At 29.2% G+C, this 21,881-nt stretch overlaps 2 protein-coding genes across 2 annotated transcripts; both read left to right on the top strand.

The window, feature by feature from the left end:
- The first annotated feature begins 4,939 nt into the window (after window positions 1-4,939).
- On the top strand, window positions 4,940-6,814 carry LOC140175749 (serine/threonine-protein phosphatase 7 long form homolog). The gene is made up of 2 exons (XM_072204297.1): window positions 4,940-5,017; window positions 6,107-6,814. The coding sequence occupies exons 1-2, from the start codon at window positions 4,940-4,942 to the stop codon at window positions 6,812-6,814; spliced, it is 786 nt and encodes a 261-aa protein (XP_072060398.1).
- Window positions 6,815-10,398: 3,584 nt separating this feature from the next.
- On the top strand, window positions 10,399-15,585 carry LOC112717910 (LOB domain-containing protein 27-like). Its single transcript, XM_072204033.1, has 2 exons — window positions 10,399-11,203; window positions 15,309-15,585. Exons 1-2 carry the CDS (start codon window positions 10,438-10,440, stop codon window positions 15,380-15,382), a joined length of 840 nt encoding a protein of 279 aa, XP_072060134.1. The 5' UTR covers window positions 10,399-10,437; the 3' UTR covers window positions 15,383-15,585.
- The last annotated feature ends 6,296 nt before the right edge of the window (window positions 15,586-21,881 follow it).

The following is a 21,881-nucleotide window of genomic DNA, read 5'->3' as shown; positions in this document are numbered from 1 at the left end:
ATTTTGTAATATTCTATTTTGTCATGCGTATTTTAATTCATATATATATATATATATATATATATATATATATATATATAGTCTTTTTTGTGATTCACAATTAATGCATATACATTGTTTGTGTATATGGTTTATATATATATAGTCTTTTTTGTGATTCACAATTAATGCATATACATTGTTTGTGTATATGGTTTATATATATATATATATATATATATATATATAAACCATATATATATAGTCTTTTTTTTTGTGATTCACAATTAATATATACATTGTTCGTGTATGTAATTTATATGTTAATGCTTTTATTGATTTTCTTTATTATTTTTTTATGTGTTTCTTTGTTGCTTTTTATTTTAGTTATATTCATTAATTTCTCTGTATTGATGCTCTTTTTATTTGAAATATCGTGACGATTTAGAGTTTATATTGTGACACATGTGATATTCGTTAATTTGGAGTATCTTTTTAGATGGTTTATGTTATAATGTGTTTAAGGAGTTGACTTAAAATTATAATATGATATATAAATTTATAATATGATTTATAGTATGCTAAAATATTAGAATATTATTATATAGATATTTTTTATTTGTCTATTAGATTCAACTATATAGAATCTTGAAAATTATGCAATTATGTAATTAGTTGTTTTTTCATATAATTATTGTATTAATCATTTACATTAGTGAGACTATTTTCATTATTAATATTTATAAATTGTATTGAAAGAATATAGTTTATGATATTTAATTTTTTACTATTTATTAAAAAAAGCATAATTACTTAACGATATTTATTTTTTAAATTCATTATGTATGTAATTTTATTCTTTTTTTTTACAACATTTTATTCATAATGGTAATTCTTCTAATAATAATAATAATAGTTATGTTATATGTGCATAAAAAATAACTATTCGTAAGAATATACATTCAAATATAAAATATATATTAAAAATGAGTTAAATAACACATATATTTATATACAAATACATAATAAATAATTTGGTAGCTAATTTTTTATATACACATAATATTTTTTATAAAAATTATTATAATAGTATATATACTCTATCTGCACTATCGAAATTTTTTAGATTTGTCACTATATAAGATCATAAAATTTTAAGCTTGAAAATGTTATTTGACAAATTCGTGAATACAGCAAAAAATTATGTTTTCGTGCATGCATTTTATTAAGATGTCTTTTTTTTCTAAAATAATTTACTGAAATGATAATTTTGTGTGTCTGAACTATAAATAAATTTGGATGTAAATTAAATTTTAGAAGTAGAATATAAATATTTTTTACCATTAGCTATTCTATTATATATTTTTTATTTACTTTTGATGGTTGAGTTTCTACAAATTAAAGGAATTTTTTGTTTTTTCATACTAAATTTAGAATGTGTTTCTCTCTTATTTTAAGGAGTAAATATCCAAAGAATACAAAGTAAAGAGCTCAACAAAAATACATATATTAAGTTATTAACCTGTCAACTGTATTAGTCATTTCAATGGTTCTTACACAATGGTTCTTACACAAAGTAAGTGAATATCTACATCACTAAAAATATTGTTTGATTTTATTTTTGTTACATATTCAAAATATTCCTTATATCAAGATAAATGTCTTGCTATTAATTTGGATACATAATTATTCTTTTTACATGTATATAAATAGTAAAATATTTTGGTTCTTATATTTGTTTCATAATAAATAAATTTTATAAAATTAATTAAAATAATAAATATTTAATATTTTATAAAAAATTAGCAATACAAATAGTACTCTACAAAATATACAAAAATATTTTAAAATAATAGTTATTCATATATCCACGAAAGCAAAAAATATATATTTAAAAAGGATTATTCTAAAAAAATAAGTGTTTTTAATATCAAAAGATAAGTATTGTTTTGATCCATAAAATTTAATATTAAAATCGATATTATTCCTAATTCTTTTTGTTTGAAATAGTCATCAATGTTGCCAATGAATTATAACTCAAATAGTATAGTCTTCTCATCCTTATTTAAAAGGTTATGGGTTCGAGTCTCTGTATCTTTGGTAAAAAACAAAAGTAATCATCAATATTTTAATTAGTATTAAAAATTTAAAATCGTCTTTTAAAGACAATAATTTTTAAATTACAAAAATATCCACCACTATACCTGTTTTCATCATGCATTTATTATCACTGTTTTTCTAGTAATGCCCCAAATAGATCTCCAAGAAATTCAAAGTCGGACTCCCACCCCAAATAGATCTCCAAGAAATTCAAAGTCGAACTCCCCATGGCAATTTGACCTGTCAGAACCTTCTATGTGGAGGTTAACGGGCTGACGTGTCAGATTAACGGTCACGTCCCCATCCAAATTGGACAAAACGATGTCGTATTGGATCATGAGGCGAACAACGTCGTTTTATGGAGGATAAATTCGTCCCCAATATAAAAGGCAGAGTTGCAAAACAATGTTTTAAATGGAAAACCTATTTACTTGTTCAAGGGAACCTATATGTCTGATGATTATGCTTCGATAAAGACATATTTATGTGATAATCAAATGTTTGAGAACCTATTTAGGATATTACTCTTTTTTTTTATGATTACCACCATCAACACTTCAAAACTTTTCTTTTTAAATCCAACCATATCAAATCCTTCAAATTTAACAATAACAATGACAAAGCATAATACCCAAAAAAAAAATAATAATAATGACAAAGCATTCATATTTTTTTGAAAAAAAAATGAAAAAATTTATCAATTAGAGAGACAAACGGCATAAAGAGAGAAGTAGAGATAGCAGGATTGGTGATCTGTTCTGCCACCGCTGTCACAATAAAAGGCCGTCAATCAATGTCCAGGGCAACCATCCAAGTCAACAGCATAACTCGAATCTTCCACCTCCCACCTGTGCAATAGTAGTTCATACCATGTCATGCGAATAGAGAAGGAACCACTGCAGGTGGTAGAGAGTGCAGTGAAGACATCTGCAACACACTTGAGAAGAAGGAAATTAAAGCTTTGGGTTTTGTTGAAAAACTGTTGAATTGAGATCTGAAAAATAGAAATAGGGTAGAAGAATGGTAAAAAAATATAGGTAGTGAAACACAAGATAATAAAAAAGTGTAAAAGTGTGGTCGCTATAAATTGGAACAAAAGATTTTAATTTTGGATGTCAAAAAGAGCAAAGTATAAATGAAGAGAACGAACTTACTAAGAATAAATTTGTCAAAAGAAAAATTTTAATAGTAAATAGAATATTAAAAATTATTTAAAAAAAATAAAATCATTTTGATTTTGACCCTAAAAAAACTAAAATAATATTTATCCTTAATATTAATTCGAAATTGTAGGAAAATGAAAGTGGAGGGCCTCATAAAATGATAAAAGTGAAAGACATCCTCTATAGTCTATAATATGACCCCTCATTGCAAAAAGATATGCAACAGTGATAGAGCAAAAATTATGAAAAAATATATTTAGTTGTTTTATTTCTATTATTATTTATATTTATATATATTTGGTTGTTTTATTTTTATTAATTAAAAATATTATTTAATAATATTTTAGAAATAAATAAATATATAAAAATAATTTTTAAATTTTCAAATTTTAAGAATATTTTTATTTTATTCTATCAAATCCAAATCTAAAAAATATAAAATATCTTATCTAATTTAATTCATTTTGTATACACCTCTAAGACAGTAAGACTATGTTTGATTCTGATAATAGGACAAGATAAAATATTTAGAATAAGACACAAAAAATAAAAACATAAAATTTAGTATTCTTGTATTTTGTTTGATGATAAATTATAATAAATTATAAAAGTCTAATTTATTATCATTTTTTTCATTCAAAGAATTTGAAAATAAAAATATAATAATAAAAAATATAAATTAAAAAATTAACAAGAATAATAAAAGAAAAAATAAAAAATAAGTATCTCTTATTATCCATATCACATAAAATATACTAATTTAATATTTGGACATAACATTTTTATTTATATAATTATATTTTTTTGTCAAAATAAACATAAAATATACTAATTTAGTATCTTTAGATACAATGTCTTTATTCATAAAATTTAGCGGCAATTTAAAAGTTAACAACTGTTAAATTAATTATTAAATAATGATAAAGAAATTTAGAGACCAGTATTTTTATTAAAATTTGACTTATACTTAACCAACAAAAAAAAAATCTTACACCTAATCTCACATCATTAAAAATATTAATAATAACTAATTAATAACTGCAAAATACAAAATCTACTTGTCTTAACATTTTTTGTAATGATATATGGATATCCCTGTATCAAACACACAAGCCTTGTACATAATATATTGTGGAAAGAATAAATTTTTAGGATGAAGATTTCATGACAATATTCAATTAGTAACACTTTTTTCATGTTTTTTCTATTAAACACAATTTTTTTTATCTTGTATTATTATTTTAGTGTCAGTGTCACATGTACCTGCCAAACAGCCGCTTTTTAATTTACATATGGATTCTAAGCTGGTGTATGAGTATGATATAGGGGTGAGAGGTGTGTAACCAAATTGTGGTGTCAGGGGTGAAGCAAATCGGACCCTCCGAGTTCAAGCCACAAAACGCACGGTCCGAGTAGCGTGCATTTGGCTCAGGTTGGTGAGGAACTCGGACCCTCCGAGTTGGCTGAACTTCACGGACCGTCCGATTTCCAGTGGACCAATCGCACGGTCCGAGTTGGTCTAACAATGAACACGCGTTGCTTCCTCCGCTGATCCATAAACGGTGCCCCTAAAAAACACACAAAGAAGCTCACCCTCTCTCACCATCCGAATACACACTTCACTCACTAACCTTTCACTCTCAGAGTCACATTCTTCTTCCTTTCTCTGGGTTTTGCATGGTGGAGGACCAACAACAATGCTAAAAAAATACAAAGTTAAAGATGTTGATCGATCTGAGTTTCATATTATTCATTATCTCAGTGATCTTGATTATGTAAGTATTTTTTTAAATTTTTTTAAATTTTTTAATTTTTTTATATTTATAATTATTAAAATATAAAATTTTAATATTATGATTGTTGTTGGACATGCAGTTGAAGAATATAAATAGAATGATTATGACTAATTTATGAATATTGGTTAGATTATTTTAAAATATTTTTAACAAATTATTAATTATATTTATCATGATTAGGAAATTTTTTATGATTATATTGTTGTTAGACATATAGTTGAAGAACATAAATGGAATGATTATGACTAATTTTTGAATATTTGTTAGATTTGTTTAAAATTATTTTACAGATTATTAATTATATATATCATGATTAGAAAATTTTTATGATTATGTTGTTGTTAGACGTGCAGTTGAAGAATATAAATAGAATGATTATGACTAATTTTTGAATATTTGTTAGATTTTTTTAAAATTTTTTTTACAGAATATTAATTATATATATCATGATTAGGAAATTTTTTATGATTATGTTGTTGTTATATTTTGTGTTTTCGACTGTAATAAGTAGTAGATAATGTAAATTTTTTTTAATTTTTAGTATAATTATTTGTAAGCCAATCTTATTTTAATGTGTTTTTAAAAAATTAACTATAACTGTTATCGATTTTGGTTAAATGTTAATGTTATTGTTATTGTGATAAAGTGTTAATGCTGAGTTGATTAGTAAGGTTATTTTAATTAAGCCATGTTAGATTTTTTTATGAGAATATTTAAATATTTTTAATTCTAGTAATTATTATTAGCAAGTTAATTATTACCGTTGTTAGAATATGAATGATGACATATACTGATTGTTAATATTTTTTATTACAGAGGAAAATTTTTTTAACAAAAGAGTAATTAACATTCGATATTATTGTAAATGTTGTAATATTGTTGAGAATTTTGATTAGGAATATATGTATTTGTAATGAGTTTCATTTGCAGTTATGAATAATTTTGAGGATTAATTAAATAAATTTAGAAGTTACAATAATTAGTTATATAAGGATTCAGTAAAATGATTGATGATGGTAAGTTAGTAATTGTTAATAATTTGACTAGTAATTTGTTTTTTTTTTTTAGAAATCAAGAATGTTGACATGTAACCATCCAGTTCCTCCGGATCGGTACAACGAAAGGGTGGAGGATCATTTGCGAATTACCGGGTTCTATCATGTGTCTCAGATTGGGATAGTGCAGTGTCAGAAAGCATTGGTAAATGCTCTAATTGAACGTTGGCACCCAGACACACATACGTTTCACCTTCCCATTGGTGAATGTGCTGTGACACTTGAAGATGTAGCTCTGATTCTTGGTCTTCCCATAGATGGTCTTCCAGTCACAGGGATGACAATGAGTAGCTTTGAAGCCATGGAGGCGGAGTGTTTGCTTCAGTTTGGTGTTGCACCGCGAAAGGAGGACTATAGATCTAGCTGCATAAAACTGACGTGGCTGCGGAATCTAAAACAAAATTTAGAATTGACTGATGAAATAAATATACAGAGGTATGTGAGGTGCCACATTATATTGTTGATCAGAACAATCTTGTTTGGGGATAAGTCAGGGGCAGGTGTCCACTGGAAATTTCTACCCTTACTTCGTGACTTTGTCAATATTGGACAGTATAGTTGGGGCTCGGCATGCCTAGCACACCTTTACAGGACGTTATGCAGGGCATCTCGTTATAACTGTAAGGAAATAGATGGTCCACTAACACTTCTCCTCGGTTGGCTTGGATCCGACTGCCATATCTATCGCCGCTTCCTAGAGAACTCCACAGTTTTCCACTAGCAAATAGGTAATATTATGTTACAATGTACCCCGCAGTTTTCCATGGCTCAGACTCATATACCCGGTAGTCTACGCTTTGTCATATGTTATAGTCTTTTACCGCCTTAATAACAGCTTCTCTAGAACTGAACTCCATACCTACGGAAAATTCACCGTCTGCGACAATAGGAATTTCTTGTGGGACAACAAGCACAGAAAAAATTTCATTATCACGCAGATATTTCAAAAACGATTGTAAAAGTAAATCAAATTTCACTAAATCCAGTATGTTATAATTCCAAACCTAACAACATGTTATGATGTCACTCTAGACAAAATAGGAACATCAGCAGCAAATTTAAAAACTATACAGGACTGGCCGGTTCGACCGGCAAACCAACCAAACTGGACCGGTTCGGCTTTTTCAACCGACAAAACAAACAAACCGGATTGGTCCGTTCCGGTTCTTGGGGTTTGAACCGTAAAAAGGATAGAACCTATGCATATAATAATTACAAACTCATGCAATCCATAATAATCATATTGTAGACAATTTAATTATTATTTTTTAATTAATAATTGTGGCATATAAAAGTAAAATAAACAAATACACCTGAACGGTTCGAGAACCGGTTCGAGACTGACAACTACGACATTCAACGCATGATTAAATAATGCTAAATAACGTTAAATAAAAAATAGCTTATTCATAACTCAATCAATGTCTAACTTAAAAAAGACTAACACCACGATTACATACCTGCAGTCATATATTCTGGAAATTCCGGAACATGCATGGCTTCCAAGTCTAAAACTCGCATGAAAGATGGTTCCTCAAACGGCACTTCGTTCGCGAGTGCATTTGCCACTTCTGTCACATCTGGGGCCATGGTTCCGTCACCTTGATCTTCATCTCCATCTGAAGCAACAAATTCATAGTTGCTTTCGAACTCTTCTTCACTGTCACTATTATAATCTTCGCGTAGAATATTCCGATCAGCCTCAGATTGTTCAAACTCAATATACAACTCGATGAACGAGATCTGAGACTGGTTTTCAATATACATTGAAAACATCTCCTGCATGCTCGCTTCGTCCGTCACATATTTGGTTTGATACTGGACGAATCCACCAAACACCGATATGGGATATCTGTATAGTATACACGATATCTTTCTTGCCCTCTCAGAATCAATCTTTTCACATGTTACACCTTTCAGCTCTTCAAATGAGATAATAAAAGGAATAACAACATCTACTGGATTTTCATAAATAAATTTTACTCCTTCAGTCGTTTGTAACAAAATCTGACCAAAATAGTATATTTTTAGTAATACTCTATCACTCATTTTTTTTGCTTACCCCAAAAGAAGCATAACATTAGTCTTAACTACTAAAATTTTAAAATTAGAAGAGGAAAAACCAGATAGAAGAAACAGAAGAAGCAACTAAGCTCTCACCAGTTCACTTCACACTTTTATACCAACATCTTTAACGAATTCGGACCCTTCGACTAGGTCAAACATGAACAAAAAAAAAGGACACGAATTCAGACCATCCGAGTTCGCCTTACTGTTTCACAAAATGGAGGGTCCGAGTTCAATGTTCCCCAACTCTTTTTCTCATCTACCAACTCGGATCTTGCGATATGTAGTCAAATTCTTTCGTTATGAAATCGTTGGGTCCGATTTCAACAATGCGATTTTTTAGCTCATTACCAAACAAATCGGACCGTGTGATTTGTTATTAAAATATCTAAAACCAAAAAACACGCACGGTCCGAGTTTTATCTGCTAACACTGACAAAAAACTGTCCCACATATATGTCTACCCCCCACAAATCCAGATCGAAGCAAAGCACACACATGCACCCTATTTCCATAAAATTAAGCCGCCAAACAGCATTTGCCAAACAAATATAACCTAACTAATTTTTTAATGTATATATAATATGATTAGTTATTTATTTATTTTATCAACTTAGATTTATTTATATTTTTTAATAATAAAAAAATAAAATATATTTTTTGTCACTTAACATTTTTAAAATATTTTAAAATTATATTTAATATTTAATTTAGTTTATTTTTAACGTTTTAATAAATTTTAATTTTACCATAACGTTTAATATCAATAATTAATCACTTTTATTTTCAGTTTTAGCATTAACTAAAATTCTAATTTTAATCTCCAAATTTGTAATCTACTCAAAAATTATAATCTGACCCCAACTTCCGTCAGACTCACACACTCTCCTTGGATTATCTCATCCTTTTCTTCCTTACCAAGTTACCATCATCATCACCATTTTTTCTCTACTAACATTCTTCTTTCCCAACAAACAACAAAATTAACAAATTGAAAAGAAAGAAAAAAAAAACACAACCCCACATTTTAAATCCATCTTAACAGACACACAAAGATAGCTATGCTAAGCTAAACTTGTTGAGATGCTGCAAAAATAACCAAAAAAAAAATTCCAGAGAAAAGATGAGATATGGAGGAAGAAGGAGGCGAATGTTGTGTGGTGTTGTGTGCGCTGGTGACGGGTTTGGGGTTGTTGATGCTGGCGTTGAGGTCGATGGATCCTCCGATTGCCGTCGATTTTCCGCAAGTCGGTCGACGTTGTTGCAACCGTTTGTGGTGTCGATTTAGACCGCATCGGCGGCGACAAGGATGGCGGCGACGATGCCGATGCGGCCATCGGAGTGGGGAACGCGGGTGAGGAGGGCGTGGGAGAGAAAACGTGCGCGACAGACGACAGTAGAGAAGATGGGGAAAGATTTCAGTACAAGTGTTGGGATTGAAACCCTCAGAGTCAGGAGAATTATTGACGGCAACAACAAGTTGTGGTCTCCTTTGGTGGCAGCACCATCGAAAGGCCCTTTATCAGTGGCGGTGGAAATGTGTGTGGGTGCTGGTAGAGGAGAGATGGCGATAGTGATGATAAAGAAGAAAACGATGAGACGATGGAAGATGAGGCTCATGGAGCAATTAGATTAAAATTTTTAAATGAATTAGGGTTAAAATTAAAATTTGATTAAAGGTAAAATTAAAAGAAAAAAATAATTAGTTATAATTCACGGTAATAAAAGAATTGAAATTTATTAAATTGTTAAAGATAAAATTAAATTAAATATTAGAGATAATTTTAAGAAATTTTAAAACTAAAAAATATATTATATCTATTATAAAATTTTAAAATTTAATTTTTTAAATTCAATAAACTAATTCAATTAAATTTATTTGTATTCTTCCGATCCAATCTGTAAATATTCCTTAGTAGTTTATGATAAATATTAAATAAATATTTTATTTCTTTCCAAAAATTTAATATCTTTTATTGAAAAATCCATCTGATTGCGTAAAGAATTAGTCATCTAATAGGGAAATAAAGTCAAGTACGTAAATTCTAAATTTGAACGAGTCTGTAATTTCTGTTTTAAACAGATATCCTTTGTGTTTACCAGATCTTAAATTCAAATATCACTCCCGTGATTCACTTTTAGTAGGCACGTTTTCATTTGTATATATATATATATATATATTATATATATATATACACAATAAATTATTATACGGAGTTAGTATAGGTTAGTTAATTTGTTCAAATTTTATTAGTCGGCTATGAAAAGATCATCACTATGTCATGGCCTTCAGAAATAAAAAGCAATATTAATAACAAGGGAGGTGCAAACAAGGCTTGTGCTGCTTGCAAATTCCAAAGACGAAGGTGCACTAAGGATTGCATTCTCTCCCCTTATTTCCCATCAGATAAACCTACAACATTCACCAACGCACATCGTTTGTTTGGTGTTTGCAACATGACGAGGATTCTCAGCAAGATCAAACCAGAACAGCGGGATGAGTGCATGCAATCAATTATATTCGAGTCCGATATGCGTGCACAGTTTCCAGTAGGGGGTTGTTTAAGTATCATTCATTTGTATCAAGATCATCTAGCTAAGGTCAATGCCGAGTTACACAACGTGCAGAGGTGGATCGCTTATTTCAAACAACAAGAACAATACCACCTGCAGCAACAACAGCAGCAACAACAATATCTTTCTCTACCATTAATTATGACACCGGATCAGCCATATAATGAAAGGAAAGATAACTGCATCAACATTGTTGCTCTCCCGAGTATTGGTGGTGGTGTTAACGATAATAATGTTCAGAAAGAGAGTTCGGATGAAAAACTCAATTCAAAACTCGGAGCATTGTCAATGTGCCAACAATTTGTGGATTTAAAACCGTCAAAAGATAAATTAGGTGAATGCAGTACTTATTCTTGTCAGCAAGTTGAAAATCAAGTTTATGCAAATCAGATCGATCTGGATTCTGATCCGAAACGATTAAAGTTTTCTCCACGCAACAATACTTTTGACTACAAACACAAGGATGGAGGTAAAATTCTATGCATTTTACTAAGTTCGGAATTTTTTAAGTAAATTTTATCTGTTTTTTATATTAAAACAAGTTTTTAATTTTTAATCCTAAATATTATTTTTACATGTTTTTTTTTGAAATACATAGAGAGTACGTGTATCAAAGATGCTGTTTAAAGAAGTGGTTAACTGATGTTTAAATGTATATCTCTTGTGATATATATATATATATATATATATATATATGATTACTGATAAATTATCCTTCTACTAATTAGAGATTTAGAATTTACGTTGTCTTTTTTTTTTAATTGACGCTATATTTCTCTTAAAATTTGATAAAAATATTATTTTCATCAGCTTCAAATATTCTTTTTCTTCTTTAATTTTAAAACTCTAATTCCTCTCGAATTCAATCACCATTTTTAATTAGTTAGGTTAGGATTTTAAATTTATTAATAGGACATCTATTAATTTTTTAGCTTTCGCTTTCTTAAAATTTTTTTTCTCATATTTTTTCTAGGATCAAAGTACTCCTCTATTGGTAACCAATCCCTATAACCTTGTATAGCAAAGTTGTCAAACTTGGGAGTCTTGGCTTAGACTCGACTCGTGAGTTAACTTCACCTGTTAAAAAGTTTATATATATATATATATATATATATATATATATATATATATATATATATATATATATATATATATATATATATATATATATCAAACATAATATATCTATACTCAATTTTAACCCTTTAAAATTAATAATATCAATTTTAAAGCATATAATAAATTAAAATAGTAGCACACGTTATAACAAATACTTTAAAATACATATTTAAATCCTCTACAATTATTCTTATACAAATACAACATAAAATACACACAAGATTAAAAATTCTAAATTAGCAATACTAAATCAGTGTAGTTAACAAAGCTGCAATAGTGCTATATTTATATAAATCTTTAACTCTACATAACTAAAATGATTAACATTTGACAATTTAACATTCAATATAACTTCAACAATATATAATTAACTCTACTTAAAATAATACTATCGACTACAAACACAACGATGGAGGAAAAATTTTATGATTTTATTAAATTTGGAATTTTTTAAATAAATTTTATCTGTTTTTTATATTAAAACAAGTTTTTAATTTTTAATTCTAAATATTATTTTTATATGATTTTTTTAAATATATGGAGTACTGTGTATCAAAGATGCCGGATAAAGAATGATTAACTGATGTTTAAATGCATAGTAAAAGAGCTCTCAGATTTACTAAGTAACTTTATCATTTTTATTGTCTCCATCAAATACACTTCTCCTTCTTCAATTTTAAAACTCTAATTCTTTTCAAATTCAATCATCATTTTCAATTAGTTAAATTAGGATTTTTAACTTATTTTTATACTTTGAATCTCCAATTTTAAACTTATTAATAGCACATCTATTAATTTTGCACATCTATTAATTTTCCTCGAATCTTTTTTAAAATTCAGGATCAAAGTACTCATCTTTTAAGTATATAACAAAAATCATTGTTGTTAAATCCTCAAGTTAACTCGGCTAGACTCGATCAAACTCATGAGTTAGCGAGTTTATGTTTTTTTTTTTCATTTTTGCTCAAAAGACGTCATTTTGTTAAACTCGCGAGTTAACTCGAAAACTCGTATGAGTTTATTATTTATGAAGTTTATATATATATAATCATACCTAATATATATTTACTCAATTCTAATCCTTCAAAATTAATAATATCAATGTTAAAGCACATAATAAATTAAATAGTAGCATATATTATAACAAATACTTTAAAATACACATTCAAATCTTTTATAATTATTCATATACAAATACAACATAGAACACACAAAATTCTAAATCTGTAATACTAAATCTTTAATTAAATATTGAACAATATCAAATAACCAAATTAACTCTAGTCAAAATAGAGGATACAGAAGAAAAGAAGGGCAAGGTTCCAGCAAGCAGATTGAAGACAAGGGTGCAGCAGGCAACGATAGTGAGTGTGTAGTGACGGGGACAAAGTCATATATTTCAGGACGGCACAAATCAGAGAGAGTAGTCGAACTCGTGAACGGCACTTTGGAATTGCAGATAGTGGAAATGTGAAGAAATACAAAGCAGGGGCAACATAGGTAAAATTCACAGACAATGGCGCAACGCAGGCGAACAAAGCAGACGTAGATGAGTTTTGAGTGAGTTTTTTTTGGTAGTGTTATCGTAGTCCTAATAAAAAAAGTGTTTTTTTGTTCAAAATGACGTTTTTTTAGCAAAAATGAATAAAAACACAAATTCGCTAACTCGGTTCTAGTCCCACATGATAGAGTCTATGTCCGAGTCAGCTCGACTCCATATCTGAAACTTATATCTGTACGAGTTTACGAGTTAACTCGAAACTCGAGAGTTTGACAACAATGGTTACCCCTACTCTGATTTGCGCTATTGTCTTTGTGAATTTTACCTATGCTGCCCTATGTTTTGTATTTCTTCACATCTCCAATGTCCGCAACTCCAGTTTGACTACTTCTCCTACAGTCCTATCTTTACTGTGATTTGCACCGTCGTTTCGTGCTGCTGCTCCACCCTCACCATCACTGCCTGCCACCACAGCCTTGTCTTCGATCTGTGGTTGCTAGGATTTTGCCCATTCTTTTTCTCTGTATCCTCTATTTTTTGTATGTCTTTTGCTTTTTCTTTGAGCCTTTGTTTCTTGATTTAGTTTTTTTTGTTTTTTAAATTTTATTCCTTCTAATTTTAGCCTATTGCTTATCTTTGTGTTGGATGTTGGATGGACAGATGGTTCATCCATTTATGGCTTATCGGTAATTAATTATTTTGAACAGAGTTAATTTGATTATTTGATTATTTGATATTGTTCAATGTTTAATGTTTATAGAGTTTACGAAACTCGCGACAACTTTGACAAAAACAACTAAAATATTAGTTAGTCATACAAATAATGAGTCAATAATTACCATCTTAATATTTTTATTATCTCATAAAAAATAATTTAAGAGCAATAATTAAAGATAAAAAAATAAAATATTTTGGTGTCCTTTTTTCACACATTAATTATCATTATTTTTAACTAATATATCACAAATTTCTATAAATTATTTTAGCTCTACCTTACGTAGGATTGTTTTTCTACGATTGTTTTCCTATCAAATTTGACAGACGATCTCATTTAAATTATAATTTATCCTTTATTTTAGAAATAGTATTGTAGAATTTACCTTAATGTGTGTATATATATATATATATATATATATATATATATATATATATATATATATATATATATATATAGAATCATACGATTTTTTATGAAAAAATCTTTAAAAATCAAATATTTTTATTAAAATTTAATCATTATTTAACCATAAAAAATCTAATTTTACACCATTAAATATAATTTTATATTATTAAAATATTATTAATAATAATTATAAATAATAAAATATACTAATTTTCTAGTATTATTATTTTTGATATTACACTAAGTCTTAATATTTGGAATATAAATTTTAATATTTGATATAAAAGTTAAGAATTATTACTATGGAGTACATACTTTTATAACTTAAATAAAGGTGTTAATCCGTAAGGTCATGTCAAGGGCTTTAGAACTAACTGCTGCAACCTCCAACAGATGAAATCACACCTCTTATCCAATTCCGGCACTAATCAATCTGATTGGGAAGGAGATGCAGCACTTGCCATTTCATCCCTAGCCTTTGTCTCGTATAGGACATTAGTTCAGTAAGTCAGCTTCACCTGTAACCTTAAACATGCACCTGTAACCTTAAACATGCGGAGGGCTAGCTCTTCTACCTTCACTCGTGGAACTGAGTTCCGCTAACAGCTTCTTGGCAACGGCAATCTAACTACACTAAATTCTGGGGACTCTTAACTTCAAGAAAAAAACTTCGAATTGGGAGGGCGAGTTCTTATAGATTGAGAAGTTAGGGCGAGGAAGTGGTCTAAATGCTCAAAATGAGCGATATTTGTCTTACTTAACCTTTTATTTAAGTATTATTTTTTAACCTATTTACTTCTCTATTTACTCATTATAAATTGTGATATGCAGTATCAATGGAAAACATCTTACGTGAAGGCAAACAACATCGAATGCATAAAGAACAAGCAACAAGCAACGAATGAGCGAGAATTAAAATGATGGAACTTTCGCAAATTTCCTTTTATAGGAAGCATTTTGAATTGTTTAAATTTTGAGTTAGAATTTAAAATTTATTTTATTTTATTAACATTTGAGTTTAGATCATGTTATATTTCAGAGAATTTTTTCAATTTAGATGTTACATATATATAGTGAAAATGATATTTCCAACACAGATGTTGCATGTATAGAGAATAAGTGTGGGAATTAATATTTGAATTTTTGTGAGTACAAGTTAATTTAAAAAATATATTTTTTTATTATTTTTAAAAGTACTTTTAATTTTAGAATTTATATTTATAAAATATTTTTTATTTATCAATTTTATATTGGATATTTTTTAATATAAAAAAATAAATATTAAATTGGTATCTAAAGATTCTAACTCTATCTAATAGAGAGATAAACTAGTCCGGTTCACATGTTCGGTGCATTCCAATTTTTTTTAACCCTAATCTCCTTCTCTTACTAATACTCTCTCAATGCATCCTCCCAAACCTTTCATACTATTGCCTCGTCTCTAAGCTTTATTTTATTATATTTTGGTTATTGTATATGAGTGTTTATTTGTTTTTTAAATTTTGTTGTTATTAATCTTTGTAAATTGAAAATTAATTTGTAGATTTAGAAAACTCAGCCGAGGATTCTTTGTAAGATTAATATTTAGGAGGATTTCTATGTTTGGTGCAACTCATGGTTGACAGAATGAGAGAGTGCATTGGGGATAGAGATGGGGATGGAAATTTTTTAAGTTGGATTATTGGATTGATTAATTAAAAATTCTATTTAGGTATATACATTAATAAGGTTGTCATATCATCGTGGTTACTTCAGCATCGTTCTCATTGGAGATGTGTTGGTTTCTACTAACTAAAAACATTTATCAAATTTTAATTTTTTAATAATTATTTTATCAATAACATCTATTAAGTACCATTTTATTAATATCAGAATATTTCAGATATCGATTTAATATTTATTTCTATTATAAAAGAAAATGAAAAGATAAGAGAACTCAGTCCCACTATCTAAAAAGAAAGTTGACCTTGAAAGACGGTATATTTACGTTGACCATGAAAGAAGCTACTGATGTTTGTGCACAACTATTTTATCTTTGTTTTGCCTGTTTGGTGTAATCGTCAAAAAATGTTTGACATGAAATAATTTCCATCAATCTCACCACTGCAAGAAAATCACGCTTTTTCTACTCAACTTTCTTTATTTAATTTCCATCAATTCCGACAACAGCGCTAATGTTTCGAAATTACTTGAAACGTCGAGTTGGTCTGACCGTGATCTCTAAATTCCGTCAAGCTGGCCGGTGGGTCTAAATTCCTTGTGGAGAGGTGAAGTGGGTGGTCTGACCGTGATCTCTAAATTCCGTCAAGGCAGCGTCGAGGTGGCGGTGAGGTGAGTGGTGGTACCTGTGGGTGGTGGTACCTACAAGAGACTCCAATGCTTGTTAGTAAAGGTTTAAGTAGGCCTTATGTGTAATTGGAGTATAAGTTATACTTAGATGTGGTGGTCTTTTGAGGATGAGATCTTATCTTATCTTATATCTTTTGTTTGAGATCTTAATTTTTTTCGATTACCACCATTTAGAGGGTGGCGATCTCACCATTTTGAGCTTTTTTGGGCCGATGTTCGACCTCTTAAGGTCGGATGGTACTTTCTTCGAGGTCGGTCCTTTATCCTTTATCGGTTATGACCTCGTCTTCGAGTTAGGATATGCCACGCTTTTAAAGCATGTCAAAAGTTAAAAGAATATAGTCATAACTTTTTGTTAGAGCTATCAGCATGTTTTTGGTAGGGTCATATTTGTAAGCGTACCAAGTGTTTTATTGCCACGCTTTTGTCAACTTATTGGCATGTTTTTTTTATTACACTCTTATTTATTGTCACGCTTAAAAGTGTGGCTATATGTAAAAGATATGGCTACATTTTAAAATCGTGTTAATTGTAGAAAATATTGCTACATTTTTGGAGTGGGTCAATGGTGGATAATATGACTATACTTTTAAAACATGTCAATAATTAAAGGTATAACTACGCTTTTGGCTCATTTAATATAAAAAATGTATTTATTATTTAATATAACAATGTTAGAGACATAAAAAGAACTAGGTATTTATCATTTTTCAAACAAAAAAAATAATACCAATAACATCAGCAACAATATCTTTCTCAGCCATTAGCTCTATCATCGGACCAGCCATACGTTTAAAGGAAAGATAAATGCAGTTATGAAAGGAAAATAACTGCATCAACATTATTTCTCTTCCGGGTAGCTGATAATAATGTTTATCAGATCAGCAGATCAGCGAGATAATGAAAGGAAAGATAACTACACCAACGTTGTCGTTGATGATAATGTTCAGGAAGAGAGTTCAGATGAAAAACAATAATATTAACTACAAACATAAGGATGGGGTGAAATTTGATGCATTTTACTAAATTTGAAATTCTTTAAATAAATGATTTTTTTAATATTAAAAGAAATTCTAAAACAAATTTTTAATTTTAAATATTATTTTTTATATAATTTTTTTTAAAATACATGGAGTACTGTGTATCAAAATGCAATACTAAAAAAGTGATTAACTGATTTTTAGTGCGTAGAATCATATTTTTCTAGTGAATATAAATTTTAGTTTTTGATTTTGAAATTTTAATATTTGATTGAAAGTCAACAATTATTACTATGGAGTACATATTTTTTTTAACTTAACTTGATCCGTCATCTTATAACTCGAGATTTTTATTGTGCATTATAAGTTATAACTCTGCCTTAATTATCAATCATTCTGTCACTGACACCTTTATTACCGACTTAATGACCATTATTCTAACTTAATGATCAACAATTATACCATTAATTCTATGCCGGCACCAATTTCTATATACACCGGACATTCAATACATATTCTAGATATATCCTATACATGTTCTAGATACATCCTAGAGACATTCTAGATATATCCTATATACATTCTATATTCATAGAATTATTATAATATACAATACATAATTACTTCTCTTTCATGCCTTACAATCTATATTCATAGAATTATTATTATACCTCTTAAACACTTACTGACTTGAGCGTCGGAGTGTCTTTTGCAGGTACCCACCATCTTGTTCTCTTCTTGCCGACGTATAACTTATCCCGACGAGAAGCTACACCGGCCAACCTCTACAAGAACATAACTAATATAAAATATAACAGAAAATTTTACTTTCCTCTTCCGAGAGATGATAAAATGACACTCTTCTTCACTTTATTTGTAAAATATACATTCTCCTCCCTTATAACTTTTAAAAAACCTCCTCTTTAATCCATTTAAAATTTTTGTGTTGACTAATGTTAACTTTATCCAATTTTCAAAAAAAAAATAAATTATTTTTTATAAAAATATCCTTTAGTAAAAATTTTATTTTTTTGTCATTAAATTTTTCTTACCAAAATAACTTTTAATAAATTATTTTTTTATTGACTAAATTGTATTTTTATCAAAATATTTTAAAAAATTAATAATTAAATTATTTTTTTCTAAGATACCTTTTAATAATTTTTCATTATTAAGTTATATTTTACCAAAATTTTTGTTAAAAATTATTTATATATTTTATTATTAATTTTTTGATATTAATATTTATTATATTAACATTAAATAAAAAAATCTTACCATTGTTAATATGTATAACAATTAATATATGTTGATATCGAAAAATAATTTTACCAAGATTTTTTATTTAATATTAAAATAATATATATTGATATTGAAAAATTAATAGTAAAATATAAAAATAATTGTTAACAAAAATTTTGATAAAATCACAATTTAATAATTAAAAAATTATTGAAGAGTATCTTAGAAAAAATAATTTAATTATTAATTTTTTTTTAAATATTTTGTTAAAAATATAATTTAATTAATAAAAAAATAATTTATTAAGGATATTTTCGTAAGCAAAATTTAATGACAAAAAATAAATTTTTTTAATGGGTATTTTTGTAAAAAATAATTTATTTTTTTTAAAAAATAAATAAAATTAACATTAGTTAACACAAAAATTTAAATTGGATTAAAGAGAAAATTTTTAAAAGTTATAAGGGAAGAAAATACATATTTTACAAATAGAAAAAAAGAAAGTGTCATTCTAGCATCTCCCAGAAGAGAAGAGTGAAATTTTCTCAAATATCTATCATTGTTAATCTTTTGTTAAAGTATTATGTTTTAACTTATTTACTTCTCTGTTTGCTAATTATAAACTTGATATGCAATTCTAATAGAAGCATAGTAAATCCCCAAAATGGTCCATCAGATTGAGCCCGTGCACCAATATTACCCCTGACTTTCGAAATGCTCTAATTACACCCTTCAAATTGAGCTCTGATGTACGAAATTGCAATCACATTTTTGCAATTCCGGACAACTAACCAGCAAGTGCACTGGGCCGTCCAAGTAATACCTTACGTGAGTAACGGTCGATCCCACGGAGATTGTCGGCTTGAAGCAAGCTATGGTTATCTTATAACTCTTAGTCAGGATATCAATAATTCTCAGATTTAATTGTAAAAAGTAAAAGAACATGAAATAGATACTTGTTTTGCAGAAATGGAGAATAGGTTGAGGTTTTGGAGATACTCTATCTTCTGAATCTCTGCTTTCCTACTGTCTTCTTCTTCATGCACGCAAGGCTCCTTCCATGGCAAGCTGTATGTAGGGTTTCACTGTTGTCAATGGCTACCTCCCATCCTCTCAGTGAAAATGTTCAACGCGCTCTGTCACAGCACGGCTAATCATCTGTCGGTTCTCAATCAGGTTGGAATAGAATCCAGTGATTCTTTTGCGTCTGTCACTAACGCCCAGCCCTCAGGAGTCTGAAACTCGTCACAGTCATTCAATCCTTGAATCCTACTCAGAATACCACAGACAAGGTTTAGACCTTCCGGATTCTCTTGAATGCCGCCATCAATTCTAGCTTATACCACGAAGATTCTGATTAAGGAATCCAAGAGATATTCACTCAATCTAAGGTAGAACGGAAGTGGTTGTCAGGCACACGTTCATAGGTGAGAATGATGATGAGTGTCACGGATCATCACATTCATCAAGTTGAGGAACAAGTGATATCTTAGAATAGAAGCAAGCGTGATTGAATGAAAAACAGTAGTAATTGCATTAATCCATCAAGACACAGTAGAGCTCCTCACCCTCAACCATGGGGTTTAGAGACTCATGCCGTAGAAGATACAATAAGAAATGTGTAATGTGTCATGAGGTAAAGATACAATGTCAAAAGGCCCTACTTATAGTGAACTAGTAACCTAGGATATACAAAAATGAGTAAATGACATAAAAATCCACTTCTGGGGTCCACTTGGTGTGTGCTTAGGCTGAGCATTGAAGCTTTCATGTGTATAGACTTTTTCTGGAGTTAAACGCTAGCTTTTGTGCCAGTTTGGGCGTTTAACTCCAATTTTTGTGCCAGTTCCGGCGTTAAACGCCGGGAATTCTGAAGCTAATTTGCAACGCCGGTTTGGGCCATCAAATCTCGGGCAAAGTATGGACTATTATACATTGCTGGAAAGCCCAGGATGTCTACTTTCCAACGCAATTAAGAGCGCACCAATTGGGCTTCAGTAGCTCCAGAAATCTACTTCGAGTGCAGGGAGGTCAGAATCCAACAGCATCTGCAGTCCTTTTTCAGCCTCTGAATCAAATTTTTGCTCAGGTCCCTCAATTTCAGCCAGAAATGACCTGAAATCACAGAAAAACACACAAACTCATAGTAAAGCCCAAAAAAGTGAATTTTAAATAAAAACTAATAAAAACATACTAAAAACTAACTAAAACGTACTAAAAACATACTAAAAACAGTGCCAAAAAGCGTATAAATTATCCGCTCATCACAACACCAAACTTAAATTGTTGCTTGTCCCCAAGCAACTAAAAATCAAATAGGATAAAAAGAAGAGAACATACTATAGACTCCAAAATATCAATGAAACTTAGCTCCAATTAGATGAGCGGGACTAGTAGCTTTTTGCCTCTGAACAGTTTTGGCATCTCACTTTATCCTTTGAAGATTAGAATGATTGGCATCTATAGGAACTCAGAATCCAAATAGTGTTATTGATTCTCCTAGTTAAGTATGATGATTTTTGAACACAGCTACTTTATGAGTCTTGGCTGTGGCGCAAAGCACTCTGTCTTCCAGTATTACCACCGGATACATACATGCCACAGACACATAGCTGGATAAACCTTTTCAGATTGTGACTCAGCTTTGCTAGAGTTCCCAATTAGAGGTGTCCAGCGTTCTTAAGCACACTCTTTTTGCCTTGGATCACTTTTTATTTTTACCCTTGCCTTTTTGTTTAAAGGGCTATTGGCTTTTTCTGCTTACTCTCTTTCTTCTTCTTTTTTTGGAAGCACTGCTTTTTCTTACTTCAAGAATCAATTTGATGATTTTTCA

Source organism: Arachis hypogaea, chromosome 10 (genome assembly GCF_003086295.3).
Source record: "Arachis hypogaea cultivar Tifrunner chromosome 10, arahy.Tifrunner.gnm2.J5K5, whole genome shotgun sequence".
Lineage (NCBI taxonomy): Eukaryota > Viridiplantae > Streptophyta > Magnoliopsida > Fabales > Fabaceae > Arachis > Arachis hypogaea.
The sequence above is the reverse complement of the archived record's forward strand: the minus strand, read 5'-3'. Positions and strand labels throughout refer to the sequence as shown.

What these genes read in the sequence shown, in the direction of transcription:
- LOC140175749 (XM_072204297.1), top strand. Translation starts at nt 4,940, where the DNA reads ATGCTAAAAAAATACAAAGTTAAAGATGTTGATCGATCTGAGTTTCAT. An exon ending in ATCTCAGTGATCTTGATTAT is followed by an intron (nt 5,018 to 6,106) that starts GTAAGTATTTTT and finishes TTTTTTTTTTAG; the next exon opens with AAATCAAGAATGTTGACATG.
- LOC112717910 (XM_072204033.1), top strand. Translation starts at nt 10,438, where the DNA reads ATGTCATGGCCTTCAGAAATAAAAAGCAATATTAATAACAAGGGAGGT. An exon ending in CTACAAACACAAGGATGGAG is followed by an intron (nt 11,204 to 15,308) that starts GTAAAATTCTAT and finishes TGTGATATGCAG; the next exon opens with TATCAATGGAAAACATCTTA.